The 27,464-nt window shown below is 50.8% G+C and overlaps 1 protein-coding gene across 1 annotated transcript; it reads right to left on the reverse strand.

The window, feature by feature from the left end:
• Window positions 1-772: 772 nt before the first annotated feature.
• Window positions 773-13,815, reverse strand: LACTBL1 (lactamase beta like 1). Its single transcript, XM_055331769.1, has 6 exons — window positions 13,752-13,815; window positions 11,081-11,190; window positions 9,084-9,241; window positions 7,851-8,089; window positions 2,861-2,966; window positions 773-1,754 (listed from the first exon to the last, which is right to left on the reverse strand). The coding sequence occupies exons 1-6, from the start codon at window positions 13,798-13,800 to the stop codon at window positions 773-775; spliced, it is 1,644 nt and encodes a 547-aa protein (XP_055187744.1). The 5' UTR covers window positions 13,801-13,815.
• Between the last annotated feature and the right edge of the window lie 13,649 nt (window positions 13,816-27,464).

The following is a 27,464-nucleotide window of genomic DNA, read 5'->3' on the forward strand; positions in this document are numbered from 1 at the left end:
GGAAGAAGAAGAAGGAGGAGGAGGAGGAAGAAGAAGAAGAAAGAATAAAGAAAAAAGAATAAAGAAGAAGAAAGAAAGAAGGAGGAGGAGGAAGGAAGAATAAAGAAGAGGAAGGAAGGAAGGAAGGAAGGAAGGAAGGAAGGAAGGAAGGAAGGAAGGAAGGAAGGAAGGAAGGAAGGGGAGGAAGGAAGAAAGAGGAGGAAGGAAGAATAAAGAAGTAGAAGAAAGGAGGAGGAGGAGGAAGAAGAAGATGGAAGAAGAAGGTACTCTCTCAACTTGCTAGGACAGTTTCTTTTTTTTTTTAAGATTTTATTTATTTATTCATGATAGACATAGAGGGAGAGAGAGAGAGGCAGAGACGCAGGCAGAGGGAGAAGCAGGCTCCATGCACCGGGAGCCCGACGCGGGACTCGATCCCGGGACCCCAGGATCGCGCCCCGGGCCAAAGGCAGGCGCCAAACCGCCGAGCCCAGCAGGGGTCCCCCCTTGCTAGGACAGTTTCGAGATGCTTCCTCGCAGTGTCTGCACTTAACTCCTCCACCCGATGGAGAACCAACAGCCCAACCCCGGCGCGGTCCGCAGGCCCGCGCCCTGAACCGAGCCGAGCCGCGCTCCGCCAGCCGCAGGGGGTCTCTAACTGCCGCCCCGCCCCCCCCTTCCCAGGCCCGCGGGGACCCGAGGAGGCGAGGGAGGCGGTGGAAGGCCGGGCGGGGCGGGGCGGGGCGGGGGCGGGGCCGGGGGCGGGGCGGGGCCGGGCGGACCGCGCCGCGCGTCACGGGGCCTGGAGCGCGGGCTTGCGCGGCAGCCGGAGCACCCGGTAGGTGTTGAGGCCCGGCACGTCGAAGCCCGGCGACAGCCCGTGGCGGTCCGGGGGGTAGAAGCTGACGAGCTGGCCGTGCTGCGCCTCGAGCGAGAGCCAGGCGTCCCCGAGGGGCAGCGCGCACGGGAACTCGCGCGCCACGTGCAGCTGGAAGACGCGGCCGCGCAGGTGGCGCAGCGCCAGGGTGCGGAAGGCGGGCGGCACGAGCGCCTCCGCGCGGGGCCCGAACTGGCGCAGGCGCAGCTCGCCCGCCGGCCCGGGGCGCACCTCGTAGAAGGTCAGGTTGGCGAAGGTGAAGTAGCCGGCGAAGGGGCGCGCGCTGGGCGGCGGGGCGGGCCGGGGCTCGGCCTCGCGGAGCGCCCTCTCCAGGGCGGGCAGCAGCGCGTCGTAGGCCCGCGCCACCAGGTCGCGCCCGGGGGGCCGCGGCCCGGCCAGGAGCAGCACGAGGCCCAGGCGCAGCGGCGGCACGAGCGAGAGCGTGGCCGCGTAGCCGTCCAGGTCGCCGTCCTTGCGCACCACGCGGTAGCCCCGCTGCGCGTGGAACTCCCACGGGGTGCCCGTCTCGGCGGCGAAGTAGGCGCCCGGGCAGGCCAGCAGCGGCGCCAGCAGGGCCTTGGCCGCGTCGGGCCGCAGCAGCCGCTGGGGCGCGCCGCCCAGGAGCGCGATGGCCAGCTTGGCCAGGTCGGCGGGCGTGGAGTACATCTGCCCCGACGGCCGGTACCAGCCCAGGTCGTAGAGCGGCGCGGGCCGCCCGCTGCCGTAGAAGCCGGCCGCCAGGCGGGCGCGCACGAGCGGCGTGAGGTCGAAGCCCGTGTCCTCCATCCCCAGCGGCTCCAGCACGTTCTCCGACACCCAGCGCTGGTAGTCGCCCTGAGCCGTGTGCGCTGCCAGGACGTGGGCCAGGAGCGAGAAGGCCAGCGTGCTGTAATGGCACCTGCAAGAGGAAGGGTGCGAACGGGGATGTGTGGCCCTCAGGAGCCCCGAGCCGCCCACCCAGACTGTGTGAAATGCCGCCCGAGCTTCGTTGTGGCCTGGGTGCGGTTCAGGAGGAGCCTGCCTCGCCGCATCCCACAAGGTCAGACCCAGCGGAGACTCCACAGGTCACCGCACACACGTCACTCTCCTACCCCTGGAAAGACTAAAAGCCAGAGAGGGGGGCAGCAGCTTGGACTCAGCAATGCACCTGGGAAAAGTGGTAAACAAGTCTTACCGGTTCCTTACACTTTAGTATGATTTATTTTTATCAAATGGAGACCTAGAGTCTCGGACTGTTGTGGGGTGAAAATGACGGGGAGCCAGGAGTTCAAGGGTAACAAACAAATAGGAGGCAGGACTGGACCCCTCCCTTCTCGCAAGCCCTACTGCATCCACTCCTCGGCTCGTCAGCGTCCCATCTAGTTCCATTATGGCACTTGGCAAAATCTGTATTTCTCCCGTTTATCTGTTCACTGATGAAAATGTCCACTGCTCACTCAGAAGGATGCACACTACGTGAGGAGCAGCCTGCTTTACGTTTGTTCCCCGCTGTACCTCAATAGCTAGGTGCTGGGGGCGCCTGGGTGGTGGCTTAGTGGGTTAAGTGTCTGCCTTTGGCTCAGGTCATGATCCCGGGGTCCTGGGATGGAGCCCCATATCGGCTTCCCTGCTCAGCAGGGAGCATGCTTCTCCCTCTCCTCTGCCTGCTGCTCCTCCTGCTTGTGCTGTCAAATAAATAAGCAAAATATAATAATAATAATAATAAATAATAATAAAGCTAGGTGCTATATCTCAGTTGAGTAGATGCTCAAAAAAAGTTGAGTTGATGTATCAACAGAATACGAGGTTCACACAGAACTGGACATGGGCCCAGCTTCCCCCTTGCCTTGTGCCGCCTGTCTGGGCCTGTCTTCCCAGCTGTGGAACAGGGGATGCGTTCAGGGATCCCTGAGGTCTCCCCTGGCTCCAGCTCTCTACGATGAGGTGACACAGGCTCTCTCCTAGGAGGGGTATGTCGCCTCGGGAGGTTCCTAATGTTGTCGGGGCATCAGACACACTCCTCACCTGGTTCCCGGGTCTGCCACCAGCACATCATCCTTGAGCAGGTTCAGGGCCTCCTGGGTGCTGCCCCTCCACAACAGTGAAGTGGACCGGAGCCTTCTAGGCAGCCCTGGGGAGGAGCAGTGATCAGACCTGCTGGGCCAGCTGAGAGTGGGTCCCTGGGTGCACTCCCTCCCCCACCTTCCATGAATTGAAAGATAAGGCCCACAAAACCACTTTAAAAAAAGAAGAGGGCAGACCCGGTGGCCCGCCTTCAGCCCAGGGTGTGATCCTGGAGACCTGGGATCGAGTCCCATGTCGGGCTCCCGGCATGGAGCCTGCTTCTCTCTACGCCACCCCCCCCTCTGTATCTCTAGTAAATAAATTAAAAATCTTTAAATAAAAATAAAAAATAAAAGAAGAAGAAGGTGATCCCTGGGTGGCTCAGCGGTTTAGTGCCTGCCTTCAGCCCAGGGCATGATCCTGGAGTCCCGGGATCAAGTCCCACATCAGACTCCCTTCATGGAGCCTGCTTCTCCCTCTGCTTGTGTCTCTGCCCCCATATTCATTCTCTCTCTCTCTCTCTCTCTCTCATCAATAAATAAACAAAATCTTTAAAGAAGAAGAAGCAGAAGAAGTCGTCTAGCATGGACTCTAATCCTGGCTGTGTTTTCCTGGGCAAGTCACTTAACTCTCTGAGCTCCAGTCCTCTCATCTGTAACACAAGGGAAATAATTTCCTATATCATAGGGCTCATTTGAGGATTAGCTGAAATAAAATACTTAGCATAGGGTGACTAACACCTGGCTTAGCACAGGTGGCTCAGACCTGTCTTAGGCTCAGGTCATGATACCAGAGTCCTGGGATTGAGCCGTGCATTGGGCTCCCTGCTCAGTGGGAGTCGGCTTCTCCCTCTGCCCCTCCCCCCATTCTTGTGCTTGCTGGCTTTCTCATCCTCTTTCTGTCTCTCTCAAATAAATAAAAAATTTTTAAAAATGCTTAGCATGGGGTCTGGTCGTAGTAACTGTTTCAAAAATAATTGTCATCAACCATAGAAGTCTGATTCCACAAAATTCTTGAGGTCAGTACTCAAACAGGTTTTGTGGAACTGACTCCTCTGCCCACTTGGAATTTACTGTTTATTGGATGCAACCAGTCTTGGAAGGATCACAAGACTGGGCTTCTTTCCATCCTTCCAATCAATAGGTTTCAAGCATCCCTTTTGTTTCAAGGATTGTTCTGGGACCTGGAGGTTCTGTAGTGAGCAAGATAAAGTCCCTGCCCACAAGGAGTTTCTATTCAAGTGAAGGGGAAGATAATAAATAAATACTCATGCTGTGGGGAAAAATAATTGCATGTAAGAAGGGAGGGATTGTTATTTATCCAAGGTGACCAGAGGAAGTCCTCACAGAGAAGGTGACCCTCGAGAGGTGAAAGCTGGAGGAGGTGAGGGGGAGAGCCACGCAGCAGTGTGAGGAAAGAGTGTCTCCCACAGAAGGAACAGCTAATGCAGAGGCCCTGAGTCAAAAGTGCCTTGGCATGTTTGGGGACCAGTGTGGAACAGCCAAAGTGGCTGAAGAAGAGTGAGAAGAGGGAGACTTTGGAGCTGAGAGATATAGGGGTATGCCATGGGGTGCTAGAGGGTGCTAGAAGGACTTAGCTTTTTCTCTGAGTGGGATGTGATCACTGCAGGGGTTTTAAGCAGAGGACTGACCGATATTTTATCAGGGTTTCTCTAGTTGCTGTTTGAAAACAGACTTTTGAGGGGCAGGGGCAGAAGCAAGGAAGTCTGTAAGAAGACTTGAAAATCCATGTTTAATTGATGGTGGCTTAGACTTGGGTGCTAGCAGTGGAGATGGTGAGGACTGGTTGGATTCTGGATATATTTTGAGTGGGGACCCAACAGAATTTACTATTGGAGGAGATTTGGAGGGTGTGGGGATTGGAGATATCAGGGGTGACTCAGAGCTTTTTGGCTCAAGCAACTGGGAGATGAAGTCTGGAGTCCTAAGTTTAAGTTCTGACTCTAACCTCTGGTAATTCTTTTTTTTTTCTTTTCTTCTTCTTTTTTTTATTGGAAAGGGGAGGGGCAGAGGTGGAGAGAGAGAATCAAGCAGGCTCCACGCCCAGCACAGAGCCCTATATGGAGCTCAATCCCACAACTCTGAGATCATGACCTGAGCTGAAATCGAGAATCGGATGCTTAACTGACTGAGCCACCCAGGCACCCCCTGACTCTGGCACTTCTTGCTGTACGACCTAAAACCGTATACTTTACCTCTCTGAGCCTCTACTTGCCCATCTTTAAATGGGTTTAAGCACCTGCAGTGGTTTCCCTGTGAGGTTTGGAAGGCTTAACCTGGAGAATGGATGAAAAGCTCCAGGAATGGGAGTTTATAGATTATAGTGCGAGTCCATCACGAAAGACTTTGAGAGCATAGAACAGAGTTGTTCAGGCAGCCACTGGCTCAGCTGGGCCCCTGAGACTGTAGGAGAAGATGTGTAGAATGTTTTAAAACTAACCAAGCACTTGGTGCTTGGGTCCCTGGGTATGGATTAAAGAAGAATCCACAACACGCCCCTAGAGGGAGCGCTAGAGTCAGAGTTACAACCCCGGGTGGTGGATTTAACAGGAGGCTGGAGGAGCCTAAGCTTCAAGGTTCCTCACCTGCATGGCCCCTTCCAAGGCCTGTATCTAATTTTGAATTTTTAATGATGTACCCTTAAAAAGGACCCCCAGAATTACATCCACATCAGGCCCCACTGAACCTAGGCCTAACCCTGGCTATATAATAACCAAAGCTACCCTGACAAGTACTTGCTGTGTGCCAGGTGCTCTGCTAAGTGTTTTATACTCATTAGCTCATTTAACCCCCACTAATTATGTAAATGGCAGAGAAACATAGAGCTCAGAGAAGTTAAATGACTTGCCAAAGATCACACAGCTGGGAAGGGCAGGGCTGGAATTTCAGTGCTTGTGCCCTTAACCACTGGGCCGCCTTCCCTCCAGAAGACTGATCCTGGGGCACCAGGGTGGCTCAGTCGGTTGAGCATCTGCCTTCAGCTCAGGTCATGATCCTGGGGTCCTGGGATTGAGCCCTGCATTATGCTCCCTACTCAGCGGGGAGTCTGCTTTTCTCTCTCCCTCTGCCCCTCCCCCTGCTCACTCTCTCTCAAATAAATAAATAGACTCTTTAAAAAAAAAAAAAGAAGAAGAAGAGGAAGGGACGCCTGGGGTGGCTCAGCAGTTGAGTATCTGCCTTTGGCTCAGGGCGTGATCCTGGAGTCCCGGGATCGAGTCCCACATCGGGCTTTCTGCAGGGAGCCTGCTTCTCCCTCTGCCTCTGTCTCTGCCTCTGTGTCTCTCATGAATAAATAAATAAAATCTTTAAAGAAGAAGACTACGAAGATGACTGATCCTGTCCTGCCTGAATTAATTTGGGAGGCTCCATCCTCTCGCTGAGCCTTGGGGACACCATCTGGGCTCAGAAGAGATAACCAGGCATGTCCATTGACTGAGACCTCAGGCCTTTCGAGATGATAGAATGGCAGGTATGTGTATATTCATTAGGTTTACATAAGTGTTATATAATATGTACATTATACATTCTTACATATATACATTCATGCACAGGTATGCACTAAATGTGTGTATTATTTTATCCATATTTTATTCATATGGTAGCATATAATATATACCATTTGAGCTTTTTCCTTACTTAAATTAACATTGTGTCTTATTCCATCTCAGTACATAAAGAACATTGTTACCCTTTTTTCTGGGGCTACATCTTGATTGTATACCCCTATCCTATCTTTAAGTGTTTCCACTTTTCACTATTACAAACAGGGCTGTAATGAATGTGTGCCTACCTCATAACACTCACGTGTGAATGCTTCTGTAGAATTTCCAACAAGAGTAATTGCTGAGTCAAAGGATATATACATTTTAAATTGTTTTTTTTTAAAAGATTATTTTTATTTATTTATGATAGGCACACAGTGAGAGAGAGAGAGAGAGAGAGAGAGGCAGAGACACAGGCAGAGGGAGAAGCAGGCTCCATGCACCGGGAGCCCGACGTGGGATTCGATCCCGGGTCTCCAGGATCGCGCCCTGGGCCAAAGGCAGGCGCCAAACCGCTGCGCCACCCAGGGATCCCTACATTTTAAATTGTGATGAATGTTATCAATTGTCCCCCATACAGGTTGCATCAATTTAAGTTCCCACCACGGATGGATAAGAGGGCCTATTTCAGCATTAACCTCACCAACTTAGTACACCAACTTAGTACACTTAGCCTTTGCCAGCCTGATGGTGGTGGTGGTGGGGGGTGTTCAGTGGTCTTAATTTACATATATTTTGTTATGAATGAGGTTGATCATCATTTTAGTAGTCATAAGGGCCATTTGTACTTTTCTGTGAGCTGTCTATTCTGTTCCTGTTCTTCAGCCATTTTTCTGTGGGGTTGTTGGTCTTGGTATTGATTTGTAGGCAGTCTTTGTATATCGAGGGAAATTAGGTCTTCAGTGTAGAACTGAGTACAAATAATTGGCTTGTCCTTGACCTAATAAGCAGATCTTGCCTTTCAACCTGCCACCTGATCTTGATTTGTCCCTTTGATCTAAACTCTCAGATTTCTTTTTTTTTACAGAAATTTTCTTTGCAGATAGACTTTCTTTTAAGATTTTATTTATTTATTCATGAGAAACACAGAGAGGAGAGAGAGAGGCAGAGACACAGGCAGAGGGAGAAGCAGGCTCCATGCAGGGAGCCCGAGTGGGATTCGATCCCAGGTCTCCAGGATCAAGCCCCAGGCTGAAGGTGGCGCTAAACCACTGAGCCACCTGGGCTGCCCCTAAACTCCCAGATTTCACCTCAGCTTTTACCTCGCCAGATCTATCTACCCCTGGCCCACCATCCAGGTCAGGTGAGAGGGTGGTATGGCCAGCCTGGCTGGGTGAGAACTCACCTGAAATAGTTTGGGTTGAGCTGGGAAAGTTCAGAGCTGCTCACCTGAGAGCTGGCTGGCCATCCTTCGGAGGGTGACCGGTGAAGGCCTTGGGGCTGGGCCCACCTCCTCCAGCCCGTCCATCAGGCTCTGTTGTCCAGAGGCTGACGCCATGCCCAGCGGATTGTTGATGGTGAAGGTGCTGACATAGCGCTCCAGAGGGTCATCTAGGGAGGCCACGATGCCCTCCTCCCAAAGCCGGTATAGCATGAGGACCGGAAAGATCTTGGAGAGGCTGGAGATCCTGGACAGTGTTAAGGGCACGAGGGTGCAGAGGAATGCGGTTGGCCCCACCACCCACATCCACCCTGCACCTCCACGCCCCAACTCTGTAGTGTTCTAGGAAAGCACTGAGCCCACCCTTACCCAGGCCCTCAGACAGAAAGAAATCCACCAGCCTCTGTAGAACTGCCTTTGGGATGTTTGAGAATGTACCACAGTGGTGGGTGGACACTCTTGAGCACCCACCCCATGCCAGGCCATAACCCAGGCCCTTCCCATTCTGGAACAGACGTGGGTTGGGACCATACCTCTGCCTCACACTGACTAAGTGGTCTTGGGCAAGTATTAGATCTTTCTGAGATTCAGTTTCATTGTCCATTTCACAGGTGGTAGGAGAGATTGAATGAGATTGGGCAACAAACCGGGCAGGTAGGTAGTAAGTGTTCAGCGGTGACAGCAAATAGAATTGTTGGCCCCATGCCTGGCACACAGCAGGTGCAGTGTGACTGGAACCTCTGTAGTCCTTACAGTATCTCTGGGAGTGAGTATGTTCACTTTGCATGGGCAGCTTTAGGGATCCCACAGGCAGCACCTAGGCAGGGAGACTCTGGATGTGCAGCAGAGGGTCCCACGTTTCTTCCACCTGGACCACTGCTGCCAACTGACAGGGATCAGGGGCAAGGGCCCAGGAACTGGTTATAGTCCCTTTGTGGCAGATAGAAGGGGCTGGGGGTGGGACACAGGGAAACTTTTCTGGTTAGGGAGGTTTTGAGCTCCTCAGAACTCTCCAGAAGGAATTTCTTCCTGACTCCTTACCACCATGGTGTGATGTTGGGCACTCTCTGGTCCACTCTGGACCTCAGTCTCCTCACCTATAAAATCGTCAGGACTTCATAAAGGCCCCTGGCAGTGTGAACCCTAGTCATGGTTCTCTTGAGTCCCCTGACCTCCTAGGTCTCCCCTGTCCTCCCATCCCTTGCCCTGCTCCACAGGACCCTGGAGGTCACCCGGCTGACCGGTACATGGTGTACTCGTTGGGGGGCCCAGAGGCCGGGTCTGAGCCATTCTTCTTCCCAAAGTTCCCAGTCCAGAGCACAGTGTCATTGTGGATGACAACTGCAGACACGGCAGCCAGGCCCGGGGCAGACAGCGCCTGACGCAGGATCCTGTCCACCTTGGAGGAAAGGAGCAGGAGGCTCAAGTACAGGCACAGAGACACACTCCACTCATTCTTCATGCCCTGCGCACTCCCACATCACACCCTGCACACAGCAGCCCTGGCCTGACTCCCCTCTGTGCTCTCCCCACTGTCACTGGAGCCTCCAGACCTCAGGTTCTCATACCCTCTGGGATGGGACCCCCATCCAGTTACAACCGGTGCAGCTCCACATGTGTTTTCTATGTAGGGCTTCCTCATGATGATTTTTGTTCAAAGAAACATTTCTTTGGCGAAATGTAAAAAGAGGGAGGGGTTAAACTACTGATCTAGTGGAACCCCCCTCTGATGCCCTAGAAAACCCCCAGGAGGCCTAGTCTCACCTCCTAATGTTAGAGAAGTCACTATAGGAGGGCCCCGAGGCCCTCTTTGAACATTTATTGAAAAGACATTGTTTTCAATAATGAAATGCAGTGATGGTGAGAACTCCTAGGTTTGTTGGACTTTTGGAATGTGCCGGGTGTCATATAAAGTGATTTTCACGTATCGTTTCATTTAAGTCTCATAACAAGTTCAGTGCTCATTTCTCCCTGGCTTACAGATGAGAAGATTAAATCCATGAGATACAAAGTGACTTGCCCTAAGCAGCTAAAGGTTCATGGAGTCAGGGTTAGAAGCCCACGTGAAGGCCAGCCCTAGCTCCTAACTAACTGCTGGACCGGCCTGCCAGGTGATTACACAGATCTGGAACCCAGAGCTCCGTCCAACTGTGGTTCCCAGGCCGGTGCTAGCTTTGCCCCTGTGTGCCTCAGTGTCCTCCTCTGTAGACGGGGCCCCCCGAGGCATTCCTAGAAAGAAGCCACCATGCACTAGGTGCTCCCCAGAGGGCAGCCGTGGTTATCGTTGCTGCTCTGTTTTCATTACTATGACCCTGGAGCTTCCCAGCACCCTCCTGCTCCCTCTCCTCTGCTAACTTTGTCCTGTATTTGCAGACAGTGATGGTGTCTCCCTGCATTGGCTCACACCTTCTCCCACGTGGACACACATCACCCCCTGTCCCTTCAACTGTCCTGGACGCCTGTCCCGTCCCTGCACCATGCTGCTGGCTCCTGTACTTCTGGTCATGTTTCATTTGTCCATTTGTCGGTCTCCTGATGTGAGTGGCCCAGGGGGGTGGGGTCTGAGTGGCACAGGCTAGGACTGGCTGGCAGCCCCCTCTAGTGTTAGGCCATCATGTGGTGCTAAAAGGCATCATGGCGGCGGCGGTGGGGGGGGGGGGTGTTGTTAATCGTATTGTGCTGGCTTCTGGGATAGGGGCTCTGTCCTCCTCGGCCCACCTCTGGCCCCGCCAGCCTGAAGTTCCCTGTAGTTCTCTGTGTGTCCCTTGCCTTCACTCTGTTGCCCCTAGGCCTATGCACATGCTGGCCCCTCTGCCCAGAGCATGCGTGTCACTCCTCCAAGCTCCCTTGTCATGTGAATGTCACGTGAATCTATCTATCCTCTAGGTATCTCTACTCGTTCATGTCTCAGCTTAGACACCACTCCCTCCAGAAGCCTAGCCTGACCCCAAAGCCAATTCTTTGTATCCCTGCTTTCCCCAAACGTCCCCTATCCTCACTCTTTCCCGTGTTGTAGATGTTATTTGTGTTGACTACTCTGTCACTTCTAGACTAGTAGCTTCTTTAGAGCAGGACACTATCTTCCTGCTATAGCCCTGGTGCCTAGCACAGAGTAGGTGCTCAAGAACTGTATGTTGAATGAATGCATGAATACCACTGCTAGCGCACAGGTTATGCCCTCCCCTTCATCACCCAGGCCGAGCCCACACACCCAGTCCCCTCTTGGGTCATCACTGACCTTTTCCAGGGCCTCCTTCAACACAGGGAGAGGGTGGGCCAGGGGCACAGGCTCAGGGTGCCGGGGACACATTCTCACAGGGGCAGAGGTCACCTCTGGCCCCAAGGAACCTGGAGGGAACATCACATGGTGAGTGGGGGACAAAGATCAGGATAGGACTCTAGGGGTCATCCTAGAAGAGATGGGACGGTGGCAGCAAAGGGCAGAACCGTGCCTCGGGGCCAGCCCTCCCAGCTGGCAGCAGCCTCCCCGGGAGATAGCCGGGCACAACGACCTGCTATGGGCAGCAAGGGGCAAAAGGCAGAGTTAGCCTGGGAAGAGAAGGGACAGTCCATGCCCACATGTGATGCTTGGCCTTCAAAATACCAGTTAGGCCATGGTTCCTGGTTGGCAGCTCTTCTCTCTTACATGACTGGACCCCCCCTCCATGTAGTCAGCTGCCTTAGAAAAATTCTGGCTCCTTGGGGCTGGCTCAGCCATGTCTGTCTACCTATCTGTCTGTCTGTCTCTGCTTCCCCGATTCTGATCATATATTTGGGTGGAGAAGTGCACTTGGGCTCCACTTAGGGCTTCAGGCCTAAACCATAAGGGACAGTGCCTTCTGTCACCAGAGCTGTGGGGCCAAAATAGCAGGTTTCAGTCCCATTCTGCTTTGGTCCAGGAGTATGGCTTCCCGGGAACCTCAGGGGAGAAGATGTGGGCCCTGGCAGGACGGGGTTCAGGCTGACAGATCATCGCAGCCGCCCCAGACCTCCCCAGGTCCTCGAAGAACAGTGAGGAGCGGGGAGGGTGTAAGGGCCCCTAGGAGCCGCACCCTTCGTGAAGGCGTCCCCCCACTATGCCCCGAGACGACCCAGAACTGAGAGCAGCCAGTCTGTGGGAGGCTCACTATGGCCATAAGTTCATCCAACTCCTCCCACCTCTTGAATCTGCCTGACTTTGTGACTTTGTCAGGATGAATTGTCTGGGTGCCTTCCAAAACTAGGCCTTGATCAGTTTGCTCCCTGGGAACACTGCCCCCTCGTGGAAAAGCCTGGAATAGCGGCCATGGGAGCAGGTGTGCACATAGAGGGACTTGCCCAGGTGACTTGTCTCCTGAATTGAAAAGAGCCCAGGTTAGACCAGCAGCAGAACTGTCAGCAGGCCCACGGAATCACGAGAAGTATAAATCACTTTGTTCCAAGCCAGTAGGTTTGGGGTTGGTTTATTACTCAGCATTAGATAACCGATATGGTCCCAAACAGAAAAATTACAAACCTTGGGGAAGATCTCTCAACAAATCCCTGACATAGGTTTAATCATTGGAGTAGGGAGGTCTCAGCCAGTTTGTTTCGCCTGGGACTCAGGTAGGGCTCAATCAAGCCCACGGACCTGCAGTAATTTGCACCTGTACAAAAGGTCACCCAGGAATCTTAAAATGCAGATTTGAGGGGTACCTGGGTGGGTCACTCAGTTAAGCATCCAGCTCATGATCTCAGCTCAGGTCTTGATCTCAGGGTTATGAGTTCAAGCCCCATGCTGGGCTCCACACTGGGTATGGACCCTATTTTTAAAAATGCAGATTTGATTCAGTAGATAAGGGGGTGGACCCAGGGCATCCTCATTTTTAACAGCCTCTCAGGTGGTGCCCACACGAGCAGGTCCATGAGCTGTTTGGTTCCCATTTGTGACAAATTAAGGAGAAAATTTGAAAACACACATTTAGAAACTTCTATAGCAATTTGATGGAGTAATTATGTGTTGAATCTTAAAACTTGGGTTTCTATTTATAATCTTTTTTCATTTAATTTCATTTGTATGTACTGTATTACAGCAGTACTGGTCTGCTTTGGATTGGTAGGTTGACAGTTTGAGAAGCATGGCCCTAGAGGACAGGCTGACCCACCTACTTGGGGACTGTTTGCTTTAGAGTCTAAGAAAACCCTGGTAAAGGAATTTACCCTAGAAAGAATAGATTGGGTGGGAGAAGAAAAGACCAGCAAGAAAATAAAAGGAGCCATTTATGCAAAGTATCTCTGTGGGATTTTGGGAGCCCAGGCCACCGTGTTGAGCCTTGGGTATCTGTAACACAAGAGGACTGGAGAGAGGCATTCACCCCAGCTTCAGCAGAGACCTGGGATTCTGGATGATTCAGGATCTCGACAGGTTGGAGGGCATAGGGGTTGCTATAGCAACAGAGGGCCTGATGGATATGCCCAGCAGTGGTGGCTCATTTGCCAAGTCTTGACCAGCCCCCAGATGGAGAGGCTCCAAGCAATGGCAGCGTCTGTCCAAGGACACCTCATTGTTCCTCCCAGGGTCTTAGATATAGCTGGGGGAGGGTCTTTAAAGGGGGGTAGGGCCTGAAGATCCTACCATGAGGGCTGAGGACCAGGCAAGAGAAACTCCATTTGCCCTTATTGGGGGACCCTGAATTTTACAGCCAGATCGGGTAGTTTAGGGAAACCCCTGTGGCACTGGGGTCCTCATTTTAGACATTAGAGCATCAAGACACAGAAAGATCATGTGAGTGGCCCAAAGCTACACAGCCAGTGAGGGCTGGAGTCAGAATGAAGGCCAGAGTTTCTGAGTCTAAATCTTGGGGTCTTCTTACCCCTACACCTTCAGATCAGCTTACGGCCCACAGGACCCACGGGTGGGGGGAGAAACTCAAGGATGCTTGTGCACTCACTGGTCTTCAGCTTGGGGAGGTGGTACTGCCATAGGAAGCAGCCGGTCATAACCACAGATAACAGGAAGAAGAAGCTGCAGGAAGCTGGGAAGAGCCACTTCTTTTTCACTTTCGGCAGGCGGGGCTGCTGGCCCACCTGGAAGGGGAAGGACACAGGGCGCAGCCCCCACGGCGGTCAGCCAGAGGGAGGAGAGAGAGGGACCCCCTACTATAGCTTAGGTTCACCCAGACATCAGGAGAGCCCAGGGCGTGGAGGAAATATCACGCCCAGAAAACCAAGGTTCTTTCCAGGATGACCCCTTCAACACCGTGCCACACGTGTACCTCCGCACCTCTGGGCCTTTGCACAGCCTGTTTCCTCTGCTGCATGTGCCATTTCTCTCCTGTGTACTTAGTGAAATCTCCAAGGCCAGCTGAGGTGCCACCTCCTCCGTGAAGCTTTCCCCAACTCTCCTCACCCAGTTCCCCTCCACGGCACTTTGTCCAAGTGTCCATTGTGGTACAAGACCAACTCCCTAATGTAGTAGTTGTTTGACTGCTAGTAGCTGATGTACTTAGGGGAGTGTGAGTTCTCCAAGGACGGGGCACCCACCACTCAAATTTCTTAGATCTTAACATTTTACCATGTTTTCCTTATATCATTTACGTTTAAAAAAATACCATGTCAGTCACTCGTTTAGTTTCTGGTTGGCCCATCTCATCCCATAGAGAACAGGGGTTCGTGTTTGCTCACTGTGGTGCCCCAGTGCCTAGAACCGTCCCTGGAGCATAGCAGACCCTAATAAATAATTGACAAATGCATGGCTAGGGGAAAATAAAACATTCTAGATGGAGGTAATGTCCTCTTTGCACCACCTGCAGATTCCCATCTCCGTCCCTTCTGTCCCTCGCCCCCTCATTTTCTCTCTTTAAAAAAAAGGGGGGTTATTTATTTGAGAGAGAGAAAGCGAGAGAATACAAGCAGAGGGAAGGGTCACAGGGAGAGGGAGAAACAGACTCCCCACTGAGCAGGGAACCTGACCTGGGGCTCAATCCCAAGACCCCAGGATCCTGACCCGAGTCAAAGGCTGCCGCCAAACCAACTGAGCCACCCAGACACCCCTAAAATCTTTTTTTTAAGGATTTTATTTATTCATGAGAGAGAGAGAGAGAGAGAGAGAGGCAGAGACACAGGCAGAGGGAGAAGCAGGCTCCATGCAGGGAGCCCGACATGGGACTCGATCCCAGGGCTCCGGGATCAGGCCCTGGGCTGAAGGCGGCGCTAAACCGCTGAGCCACCCGGGCTGCCCCCTAAAATATTTTTTTAAGTGCCTATTTTATGCATTTGATTTGAGAGCACTGTGACGGGCAGTGAAATATCTGGGCGGTCAGGTGTGGCCTTTTTCAGCTGAACTAGATACTATCCAGTTGCTCTCCAAAGTTGTTGCTCCAGGTAACACTCCCACCACCTGTGATTCTCATTTCTATTTTTAATTAATAGGGCTGAACCCTTTTTCCTGTGTTTACTGTGTATATTTGGGTTTGCTTTTCTACGAATAGACTGTTCCTATCATTTGCCTGTTTTTTCCCATTCAATTTTCTGTATTACTATTAGAGTTCTTTGTAAGTTCTGGATACTCTTGCTCACGTTTTTTGTCTTTTCACATTGCGTTTATACCTTGTTGCGGGGCCAGAATAGTGTAGTGGTGAATCTGTGGCCAGATTGCCAAATTTTGAATCTCAATTCAGCCACTTCCTGGCTGAGTGACCTTAGGAAAGTCACCCTCTCTGTGCCTCTGTTTCTGCGCGTGTAAAAAGGAAATGATAACAGTGCTTGCCTCGTAAATTAGTAAGGATTTAGTGAGTTAATATATATAAAGTGCATTCTGTTTGTCCCATTGTAAGCTCTGTTAGCCTTTATTGTTGAATAGAGGGTTCTTCGTTTTGGTTTTGGTTGCTGCCAATCAAATTCATCAATATTGTCTCTTTTGTTTGCTCCGTTGTGTGTGTGTGTGTGTGTGTGTGTGTGTGCGCGCGCACGCGCACTATCTACTCAGAAAAGCCTTTATACAGAGGTTATAGATGTAGATTTCTATACTTTCACACACACAAAAATATATTTTTGGTTATGGTATAAAGGAGGAAAATAGGGCAGCCCGGGTGGCTCAGAGGGTTTTTTTTTTTAATTTTTTTAATTTATTTATTTATGATAGTCACAGAGAGAGAGAGAGAGGAAGAGACACAGGCAGAGGGAGAAGCAGGCTCCATACACCGGGAGCCCGATATGGGATTTGATCCCGGGTCTCCAGGATCGCGCCCTGGGCCAAAGGCAGGCGCCAAACCGCTGCGCCACCCAGGGATCCCGGCTCAGAGGTTTAGTGCTGCCTTCAGCCCAGGGTGTGATCCTGGAGGCCCAGGATCGAGTCCCACATCAGGCTCCCTGCATGGAGCCTGCTTCTCCCTCTGCCTGTGTCTCTGCCTCTCTCCTCTCTCTCTCTCTCTCTCTCTCTCTCCCTCTCTCTCTCTCTCTCTGTGTGTGTGTGTGTCTCTCATGAATAGATAAGTATTTTTTAAAAAGAAGGAAAATAATTTTATTTTTTCATGTGGATAATCAGTCATCTCAGAACCATTTATCAAATACTCTAATCCTGTCCCCCACTGACCTGTATGCCATCTCTGAAACATACCCAGCATCTGTACATACCGACACCTGCTCTATAGGCTCTGTTCCATTAGGGTCTCACTGAGTTTCAATTCCCTGTCCCTCTGTCCAATCCCACACACTCACATGTTGAGCACTGTCCTTCAGGAAACAGTCTGGCCAGAGAGGCTTGCTATAATCTGACCCCAAATGACTCCATGGGCCCATTTCCTGCGTATCTTCCTCCTCCTCCTTCTCTTCCCCCTTGCATCTTTATGCCTCATCCCCCTCTCCATGGCATTGTACTTGTGATTCCCCTCTGTGAGGCCCTTTCTATCCATTTCCACCTGACAAACTTGTCTTCTTCCCTTAAAACCCATGGGTATTTGTAGAGCCTTCTCATTCTCTGCAAGGTAGAACTGAGCGCCTCTCCTCTCTGCTGCATTGTAATAGTAATCCACACTGGCTGCTACTGGCGTCTTTGTCTGGGTCCCTACTCGGTGGCAGGTGCCTCCCACACCAGGATCGTTCCTTTTTGGCCTTTACACCTACAACACTTGGCACTCCACCTGGCACTGGCAGATTCTCAGGAAATATGTTTTGAACTTTACATTGTCCTGCAAGATGAAGGTCTTGGGTTCAAATCTCAGCCCCGTTTCCTGAGTCGGGTGTTAACTATGGACAAGTCCCTTCCCCTGTCTGGGCCTCCATGTCTTCAGCTGTTGGAGCAGGATGGACTATTTGTAAAGAGTTTATATTTACATCCAGAAATCTCATCTTATTTCCAGCTCTAAATCTGGGGTTCCCATTGAAGCCATTCTTTATTCATAATTTCCAAAGATTGGGAACAAACCAAAAGTCCCTCAACTAGTGAGCGGATAGACAAACTCCACTATATCCCCACAACGGAATACCTATCAGCAATGTAAAGAAACAAATAGATGCAGTAATGTGAATGAATCTCAGATGCATTGTGCTAAATGAAAGAAGCCAGACTTAAAAGCTGCAGTCTATGTGATTCAATTTTTCATAACATTCTGGAAAAAGCAGAGCTGTAGGGGCAGGAAACCACTCAGTGGCTGCCTGGGGCATAGGGATGGGGTAGAGGATGGAGGAGCAGAAAGGACTTCGGAAGATGATAGAACAGTCCTGTATCTTGACGATGGTTACAGGACTGTGTGCATTTGTCAAAACTCATAGAACTGAACACCAAAAAAAGTGCCTTTTAATGCATGTACACAACACTTCCTCTTTTTTTTTTTTTAACTAAGCCGCTAAAGAGCCCAAGAGCATAAGGATGACTCCACCGAGGTGTCACAGGAGTGACATCAGACACAAGACTGCGCTTCAGCCAAGAGGAGTGGAGGGGGTGCTCTCTGGCATTGTTTGTGTGAGAGGGAAGTTGGAAGGTGCTTCCCTCAGAGCATGAGCAAAGGGCCACTGGGGCAGGACCAGGGTGCGAGCCCCAGTGGGAGGGCAACCTAATCTCCCTTAAACGCATCCATGACATGGCCAGGATGTGGGCATCTCATTTTCAAGTGCAGAACGAAATTCAGAGACTTTGAAAGACTTGCCGAAGTCATGAACAGCACAAGACGCACCTGGGATTCTAGCTCTGTGCTCTGCATCTCTCCACCCCACCTCACCACATGACTGCGATCTCTGCACCCCCAATTCATCATCCTCCTCTGAGGCCCAGCCGCCTCTCATGCCCATCTCCAATCTCAGGATTTACACCAATAGACCCAAATTTGGGGTCAGTGTTTAATCTCTAAGCTGCTCACCAGCTGCTCACATTTTGACTTGCAGTAGCCACTAGGACTCTCTTCCCTCTGGAAAATGCTGGCAAGGGAAGGGTTCCGGAAGAGCCTGACTCTCCCAAACTCTACGCCTCCCCCATTCCTTCCCCAGGTGGTCTATAGTCCCAAGACACTCGCTTCCATTCTCCTTCTCCTGCCCACTCTGGTGCAACCCTCCTTGTCCAGCCAGTCATCCAGAATACAGTTTCCAAGGGTCAGCTGTGTGTTGGGCACAGTCCTATGCCCTTAGGGTACAGGACCTTTGGCCAACATCTGTCCCCCATAGAGCCAGCAAGATGGTGGAGTGACCATACTCAAGGGCTCTGGGGTCAGGGAAAGCAAGACTTGATGCCAACTTTGCCCTTACTGGCCTTGGACGAATGACTTCACCTCTTTGAGTCTCCATTTATCTGTGTAATGGAAGTGACCATCCTTCCTATACCTCATAGAAATTAGGTAAGGGTAAATGAGATAATGCATGCAAAGCCCCTAGAAAGCTATTGCTTAACTGGTGCTAGAGTAGTCATTTCTCTGGGAAGGAAATGTAAACAGAGCATGTGCAGACAGCTCTTGGGTCTCAGGGGGACCCATGAGCTCAGCCTCTGGGTGGGAGGGGGAGGAAAGCTTCATTGAACAGGTAGTAGGGATGAATCAAGGGCACTCCAGCCAAAGGCCTGGGGATATGAGAAGGAAGGGGAGTACTTTCTGGCTGGTTTCGAGAATTTAGTATATGCAAAATACTTGAAACTGTTCCTGGCCTATAGTCCAAACTCTAGAAATGTTAGTGGTGATAATGAAGGTAATGTGGAGTGATCTAGACTTCAAGGGGCTATGCCTTACCTGGGTCTTCATTCTCTCCAAGGTGTGGAAGATTCCAGCTCCTTGAAGATTTGGGTATACAGCTCAGGAGACCCTATGAATGGAAAATTGAGTCAGAGGAGTAAAGACAAACAGGGATCCTGGAATCTGGAAAGGAGGAGGGGACAGAAATGCTAGAAGATGAGGAGGGGGAATGAGGATGGGAGGGAGCAAAGCAACCCCTCCACTTCATGAAGCTCCACCTCAAAGGCAAGGGGAACTGAGCTCAGAAACCCTGCAAGCTCGACCAACTGTCCAGATCTGCCCAGGTCTGTCATGATTTTAGCACTGAAAGCTCCAGATCCCTCAGGCCTGGGGAAATCAGGACAGTTGGTCGTTCTCCTGGCCACTGCCTCCCCTTCCAGCCTTAGAAACAACCCTGTCAGACAACCGCCCTCCAGACTCTTAACCCCACTCACCCTCTTCTGGAAGGCTCAGGAAGGACAGGGCAATTCAGGCCCAACCATGGCTGGCCAGTGTCTCCAGGAGTCCCCGTGTGCCAGGGGACGGGAATGGCTTCCTGGGCTTCTGAGGTGCAGTTCTCCAGTGGCTGGCAGATGTAGTGCCGATTACCCCAGCACTAATCCCTCCACGAGCACTCTGCCATTAGGATTAGTTCCTGGGGTCCCTGGGCGGCAGGGAGTGGGGAACATCTGTCAGGGCCTGGGCAGCACCACGTGATCCAAAATGCTCCGGGCTGGCGGGCAAAGGAATGCTGTCTCCAGAAGGAGTGTCTGCCAAGCCCGGTGTGCCAGAGATGACCCACAGGCGTCCCAGACCTGTCCATGCCCCACACCAGCTCCTCAGCTGCCTCTGTGGAACCAGGATTCCAAGGAACACAGTTTGAAGACCACTAGGGGTCAACCCAATTGTTAAACATTCAGATAACCAGTTCTGTTGCTGCCTGCGTAGCCTGGGGTAAGGCATGCCCTCTTTGTTTCTTCCTCTATAAAAGGAGAAAATAATATCTTGGTTACCATGAGGATTAAATTACAGCGTGCTGGTGAACAGATAGCCTAGGACCTGGCCCTGAGTAAAGACTCTATAAAGACCAGCTTCTTGTGATAACTTAGCTTTGTGCCCAAAACTCTACCCCTGTGTCAGACATCAGATCTTTCTCGGTGAACGTGCTAGAAAGTTACTATCCATTGAGTTTAATTGACAAAAAAAAATTATTCATTCATCTTCCTGGCACTAGATGTGGCTACACATTGGAATTACCAGGAGAGCTTTGAAAAACCACTGGTGCCTGGGTTCCATACCTAGAGATGCTCAGGGACATGGCTTTGGTGATTCTACTATGTGGTCAAGGTTAGGTTAGGAACCGCTGCCCCAGACCAGCATGTCTCCAACTCACTTTAAATGTGTATAGGAGGAGATCCCTGGGTGGTTCAGCAGTTTAGCGCCTGCCTTCAGCCCAGGGCGTGATCCTGGAGTCCTGGGATCAAGTCCCACATCAGGCTCCCTGCATAGAGCCTGCTTCTCCATCTGCCTGTGTCTCTGTGCCTCTCTGTCTCTGTGTGTGTGTGTCTCTCATGAATAAATAAATAAAAATAATAAATACATACATACATACATACATGTGTATCGGAACAGCCTGAGGTCAAGTCAAACTGCAGGTTCTGAGTCAGTGGGTCAGAGCAGGACCTGAGATTCTACATCTCTAACCAGCTCCCAGGTGATGTCGATGCTGGTCCATGGACCACATTTTGAGGAGCAAGAATCCTCTGCAATTCATTGGTCACACCATCTCCCATATCATTATCTCCATAGGGCCCCAGAGCTACCTCCCAGCCACCCCGTTTTTGAAGGGACTTGAGCGATTCTCTCCACTTTGCTGATGATTAAGGTCAAGTATGTGAATGGGTGGAGGCAGGTCTTCTAGATCTTAGTTTGCATCACTGGTGGTTAGAAATCTGGACTGGTCTAGAAAAGAATGCTTACTAAGTTAGAGCAAGAAGAGAGCTGAGTGATTTTGCCCAAACTCCACACCGTATGGCTGGTGAAACAGGGTCTGAGAGAGGAGGTGACTTCCCAGGGTCCCATAGCAAGCTTAGTGACAGCTGCTATAGTGGGGTTGGAACCTGTGTCTTCTGGACCTAGCCGCTTGGTCAGTCTTTGCTGGGCAGCGTGCCACCGGGTCACAGTTGGAGTGCTGATAGTACTCAGTGCTTTCCACGTTACCTCCTTTGGTCTTCAAAATAGTCCCACAAGGCACGTTCTGTTCTGCCCATGGAGTGGCAAGACTGGGATTTGGACCCAAGAGGCTTCACCTTGTCCCAAATACAGCCAACTATGTTGACTCCCCATCAGACCAAGAAGAGGTCCTCTAGGGCGAGAACCACGTCTCACTCTAGTTGGTCTCCAACCCAAGGCCGAATATGCAAAACAGACCACTCCAGAGTTCTGCACCTCTGCTGACAAAGACCCTCATTCCCAGGACACAGATTACTTTCCGAGCTCCTCCCTCCCCAAAGCTGCCACTTGTCACCAACCCAGTCCAGTCTTGCCCCTTCTGAAGTTAGTGGGTTAAGAATCTGCAGCATGTCATACAGCAAAGTGGCCACATGGCGACAGTAGAGGCCCATGTGTAAACTCTTAGGCCCGCCTGAGCCTCCTCTGAAGGATAATTTTATTCATTGAGGGTTTCCCTTCCTCCAGGCATTTGTCCAAGGGCTTTCCATGCATGAACAAAGATAATCCCCACAACAGCCCCATGAGGGAGGAGTTATTCATCCACTTTATACATGAGAGATCATATTAGTCCTTTGCTTAAAAAACCTTCCATGGCTGCCCACTGCCCTTGGAAAGATCAAAATTGGACCCTTGAGTCAGTCCACTGGGGTTCAGATCTCAGCTCCACCACTTACTACTTCTGTGACTTTGGTTGGGCTTCTTGGCTTCTCTTGGACCTCAATATGCTGATCTAGTAACAAGGATAATAAAACAGGGGATCCCTGGGTGGCGCAGCAGTTTGGCACCTGCCTTTGGCTCAGGGCGCGATCCTGGAGACCTGGGATCGAATCCCATATCGGGCTCCCGGTGCATGGAGCCTGCTTCTCCCTCTGCCTGTGTCTCTGCCTCTCTCTGGATGCCATTAGCTAAGCACACAGTTCTGCAGCTGGCACACAGCTAAGTGCTCAACACACATGAGCCACCATGACGACCATGGGTCCCATTCTGTCTCCTCCCAGGGTTCCCACTCATGCCCCCGCTGGTCTCTTCCCCTTTCTTCATCCCCTGTCCTGCCCACTTACCCCTACTTTCCCCATCTCCCCTGCCACCCCTTCCCATCCCTTTTGCCTCCTCTTCTCACTTCCCTTCTCTTCTCTCCATCTTTCTCCCTCCAGTTTCAGAACTCATTCCAGTTGTCCCAACACTTCCTGGAGGTGTTTTCTGATAACTGTTCTCTGTGGACCATGCGCAGGTTTGTAGAACTAGGAGTAGGTCTTGTTCCACAGAGGGGTAGGAGGCTCCTGAGTTCCAGTGGACTGTGGGTTTCAGAAACTCCTGCTGGCCTCCTCTTTTTCCCCATGTCCTAAAACTCTCTCCTGAAGTCAACCTCTCCATGTGACTTGCTCCCTAGATAATTTTGAGGTCACTCTCTTGTCCCCAAATCCACTCCAGAACATCCCCAGAGAGAGAAAATGACTGTCCCTACCCTCAGCATCAGAATTGTTTAGAATGAAGAATGTGGCCAAAAAGATCTCAAGGACAAATTAAACTTGAAAAAGAAAAGTCTCTCTCCCAAAGGATCTGTGAAGATATTTAGCATTTTTCCCCCGGTCATGCTTGGATTGATTAATTGATTCATCTGTTGGCTAACTTATCCATTGAATCACCCAACAGACACTTATTGAGAATCTACTATTCATCAGGTCTTATACTCGGGGCTGGGGGAGGACATAGGGCAAGGCAGACATAGCAACAAATACTCATCGTCAACACAATGTATATTTTTTAAGCTTATATATTTAATCCCCCGTGGGGCTCAAACTCATGACCCAAGATCAAGAATCACAGGCTCTTCCCAATGAACCAGCCAGGCACCCCAGCACATATTTGTTGAGTACCTACTAAGTGTTAGACACTGCTCTAGCCACTTGAATTTATCTCCATGAACAAGACAGATCCCTGACCTAGTAGAGCATATGTTCTAGTGGAGGCAGCACAATAAGTAAGTGAAGTGGCATGTGAGGAAGTGTCACAGACTATGGAAAATAAGTAGAGCTGGGGTGGAGGTTATAGTGTTAAATTGGGAGGTCAGGATGGCTTCACTGAGAAAGAAACATTTAGCAAATCACCTAGAGGAATATGGGAGTTAGGTATGTGACCAGCAGTGGAAGAGTCCCTGGTAGGGGGGACATCTACTGCAAAGGCCTCTTAGAGGTCGAGAGTGTGCCCAGTGTGCCAAGGGAAAAGCAAGGAGACTGGTGGCTGGAGCAGACTAAGTGAGGGGCAGGCCAGTAGGCCAGGTCAGCAAGGTAAAGAGGGGTCATGGAGAACCTCATAGGCTGAAAGAAGGACTTTGGTTCTCATTCTGAGTGACATGGGAGCCCTTTGCAGGGCTTGGAGCAGAGGAGCAGCATGACATGACTCACGTTTTTAAAGGACCACTCGGGCTTGTGTGTTGAGGGCTGCTTAGAGGGCCAGAGTTGGGGGGTGGGGAGATCAGGGGCTTATCCCAGGTCAGAGATGGTGGTGGTCTGGAGCAATAGTGGAGGCAGCTGGAGTCCCAGACTCTGGCCATGCTTTAAAGGTGGAGCCAGTAGGACTTGCTCATAAGTTAGAGCTAAACACAAGAGAGAAAGAGAAGACTCAGGACCAGCTCTACAGTTTTTGGCCTAAACCACTGGAAGGGAGAAGCCTGCAGGTTGGAGGGGTTTGGAGCAGAGGGGCAGAGTTCAGGACTCGTTAATTCTGGGATGTCTGAGTGAAAGTATGGAAGTAGGCAACTGGCCATTCGAATCTGGAAGATAGAGGTCTGTATCAAAGATATAATTTAGAAAATCGTTGGCATTAGAAAATAGGAGATAGTATTTAAAGCCATGACCAGGGAGTGGAATGAAGTGAAGGAGGGATCTGAACACTGAGCCCCGAGGTCCAGGAGATGTGAGTGCTGGATGAAGGCAGATACCACAAAGTCATGCAGCGCAAGTGCAAATCGGGTTTCACTCAGGAAACCAGAAGTGACAGATCAGCGGTTAATGAGGTGCTGGTGCATTGTGAACTCTCTCATCATATGGAGAGAGGTTCAAGGGTTAGGCCATGGCTGGAAACATCCTGAAGTGTGCCCCAGAAGACCCCTTGATCCTCCCGCCCCACTACTCTATTGTTGTCTAGCCAGCATGAGGTCAGCCTCAAAAGTAAAGAAAAACTGGTCTGAGCTCAGGCACCAGCAAAATTGCTTGTGTACTGAAGGCACCTGAAGATCCTAAGGGGAGTGGAGACCTTCTGGAATCATTTCTGCATCTGGGAAGGGAGTCTGCTCTAGAGTCCACCTGCTGTCATCTCATTGCTAGAACCTGGAGTGAGCTCTTAGGGTCTTCCAGTAGAGATTGTTTTTCCAAGGTCCATCTCCTGACCTAGGGCTCATTGAACATAGGCCTGCCCACCAGGGATGGAGATCAAGAAGAGTGTAATAAACAACAGGGGTAGAAATCAGCTGGGCTGGTAAAGGGATTTCCGGCTGTTGTTGGCAATACTGGGTGAGACTCCCCAAAAGGAGAGAAGCCTGGAGTGATCAGTACAAAGCCCATGGTAGAGGCCTGAGCCATCTGGCCATGGAGTCCTTACCAGATGCAGGAACCTATAACCAGAGCACAAAACAGTCCTAGGATATGAAGGGTGCTGCTCTGTACTCTGCCAGTGGGCTTCAACACCATCTGAGCAAGGGACAGGAACATGGTTGTGGAGGCCCAAGACATAGCTGTTGGTGGCTGTGGCCAGCTAGGAGCAATGTCTTTGCCATTGTCAGAGGGTGAGTCACTGATAAGTCTCCTGCAGCTGGGTATGGTGGGCAGGGATAAGGGTGATGGTAGGTTGAGTACTGTGATAGGTTTGTGCCATGGGCCCTGGCCTGGGCAGCTGCTAGAAGCTGTTCAGCATTGCCTGTCCAAATCTGGAAGAGAAGGCAAGTTTACTTAGCCCTCCACCCTGGTCTGTTTCCTGAGATTGCTTGCATGTGTTCTTGCTAGATCACCCGTGAGGTGTCATGTGCCCGGGTGAGCCAAGTGATTTGTCCTTTCCCAGAGCATTGTCACCGTAGGAGCCCAGGAGTCAGCATTCTACCTGACAAGTCAGAGATACCCTTCTCTTTCCTAGGTGCCCACAGAGCTTGATGACAAAGTGCTGGTGTAATGGCGCCTTGAACGAGCCATTGCAAAGCTCTGTTGTACCAATCATCTTGCAGGTGGCAAGTGTGGAAGAGCAAGCAAATTCCATAGTGACGTAAAGCCCACAACTGGGAGGCAGCGACTGTAAACAGAGTTTCATTGTCAGACTGTGCCATTTTGAGAAATTTTAGCACATGGCAAAGGGGCTCATCAGAACCTTAGGAGTCTAGCTTAATGAAGAGAATAGCCACCTCATATCCTACAGTGGTCAGAATCCATTGCACCCAATTTGCCTCTTCTGAATTTGTCAAATCCCCCAAGTTGTTGTGCTATACTTTGAGCCACAGGCCAGCATTTCTAGCAAGCAAGACATACTCTCTGAGTACCAGCGATGTCATAGGTCAAGTGGATCCTCACTGGTGGCCACCTCAGACCTCCATGATGGTTTTGTTATTGTGGTAGGTGCAGGCATGATCTAGGGCACCAATTGGATATGATAGCCAAACAGCTCTGATCAGATTTTCTGTCCAGAGGCTCTGTTAAGATGCAGTGCCTTATTGTGAGCTTGTTATATATCACATACATTTGGAGTTTGGGGCTGAATTGTTTTATCTGTTTCCACAGCAGAGGTTTCCATATGGATATTCTAATAGTCCAATTCTGGGTGGTCCAATGGCCTGGCCATACAGCAAGACCACTAGCAGTGGCCCGTGAAGCTTTGTGAAAGGGACTGTTTACAAAGGTGTAAGCAGGGACACCTGGGTGGCTCAGAGGTTGAGCATCTGCCTTTGGCTCAGGGTGTGATCCCGGGGTCCTGGGATAAAGTTCCACATTGGACTCCCCGCAGGAAGCCTGCTTCTCCCTCTGCCTATGTCTCTGCTTCACTCTCTGTGTCTCTCATAAACAAACAAACAAACAAATAAATAAATAAATAAAATCTTTTTTTTTAAAGGTGTGAGCAGCATATAGGGACCCCACAAAGATAATGTAGTATACCCCAGGACTGGAAAATGGAGGATGCTTACCACCCCCGGCTCCAAAGGGAACCTGGAAGAAGGTCCTGTAGAAAGAGCCTTCCTGAGAGGAGTGACCCTCTGTGAAGGAACCCAGCCAGCCCTAAACCAGCCTGAGGCAACCCCAGCATGGAGAGTGGTCTTGGAGAGGCATGAATAGACCTGACCCACAAGGAAGGGTTGTGAGTTAAGCAGAGGTCATGGGAGGAAAGACCTGAGGGGGTGTAGTAGCTCACCTAATCCTTACAACATGCAATGAGGATGGGAGTACTACTCTCCCCATTTCACAGTTGAGCAGACTGACACACAGCAAGAATAAACAACTCAGAATTATCTAAGATCACACAGCGGGGAGTTGATAGAGGTGGGATTTAAAGTCAGGCAATTGGGCTCCAGAGATCCTACTTTAAAAAAAAAAAGTAAAGAAAAGAAATCAAGATACAGAAGAGTCATCATAAAAGGAGAACACTGAGAACATGTCTGGACACAAGACTGTGATCAACAATCAGAGATGCTATTTATTAAGCACTGACTATATGCTAGCCACACTGTTGGGCGCTGTGGGAGGCAATATACAGATGAACAAGAGGCAGTGCTTGCCCTCAGAGAGTTTATAATCTAGTTGGAGGATGGGGAGGGAATATAGAAAGGTGTACAAATCAAATCCCAGCAGTGACACATCCTAGTGTCGAACTGTAGATAAAATGCTGGGAGCGCACCAAGGAAGGAGACTCTTCCCGGTTGGGTTAGGGAAGCTTTCTGGAGGTGTGGTTTGGGAACGACTGAAGAATTGTAATAGTAGAAAGGGGAGGATAAGGGATTCCAGGGGAAGACATCATGTGAGCGAAGACGTGGATGCTTTGGGGGGATGACCAGCCATCTGGTTTGATTAGAGATGGTTTTAGGTGGGGCACCGACAAGGCATTAAGCCTCACCTGATCCCACAGTGAGGTGGTGATTTCCCTCTAGTTCTCCTTATGTTGGTGCTAGCCCCTCTCTCAAATGCTAATACTTGCTAATCTCGCTTTTTAACCCCAAATTCCCAGGCTCAGACCCTTCAGTGGGCAACCAAGCTCTGGTTGGAATTT

This window comes from Nyctereutes procyonoides, unplaced genomic scaffold, assembly GCF_905146905.1.
Source record: "Nyctereutes procyonoides isolate TBG_1078 unplaced genomic scaffold, NYPRO_anot_genome, whole genome shotgun sequence".
Lineage (NCBI taxonomy): Eukaryota > Metazoa > Chordata > Mammalia > Carnivora > Canidae > Nyctereutes > Nyctereutes procyonoides.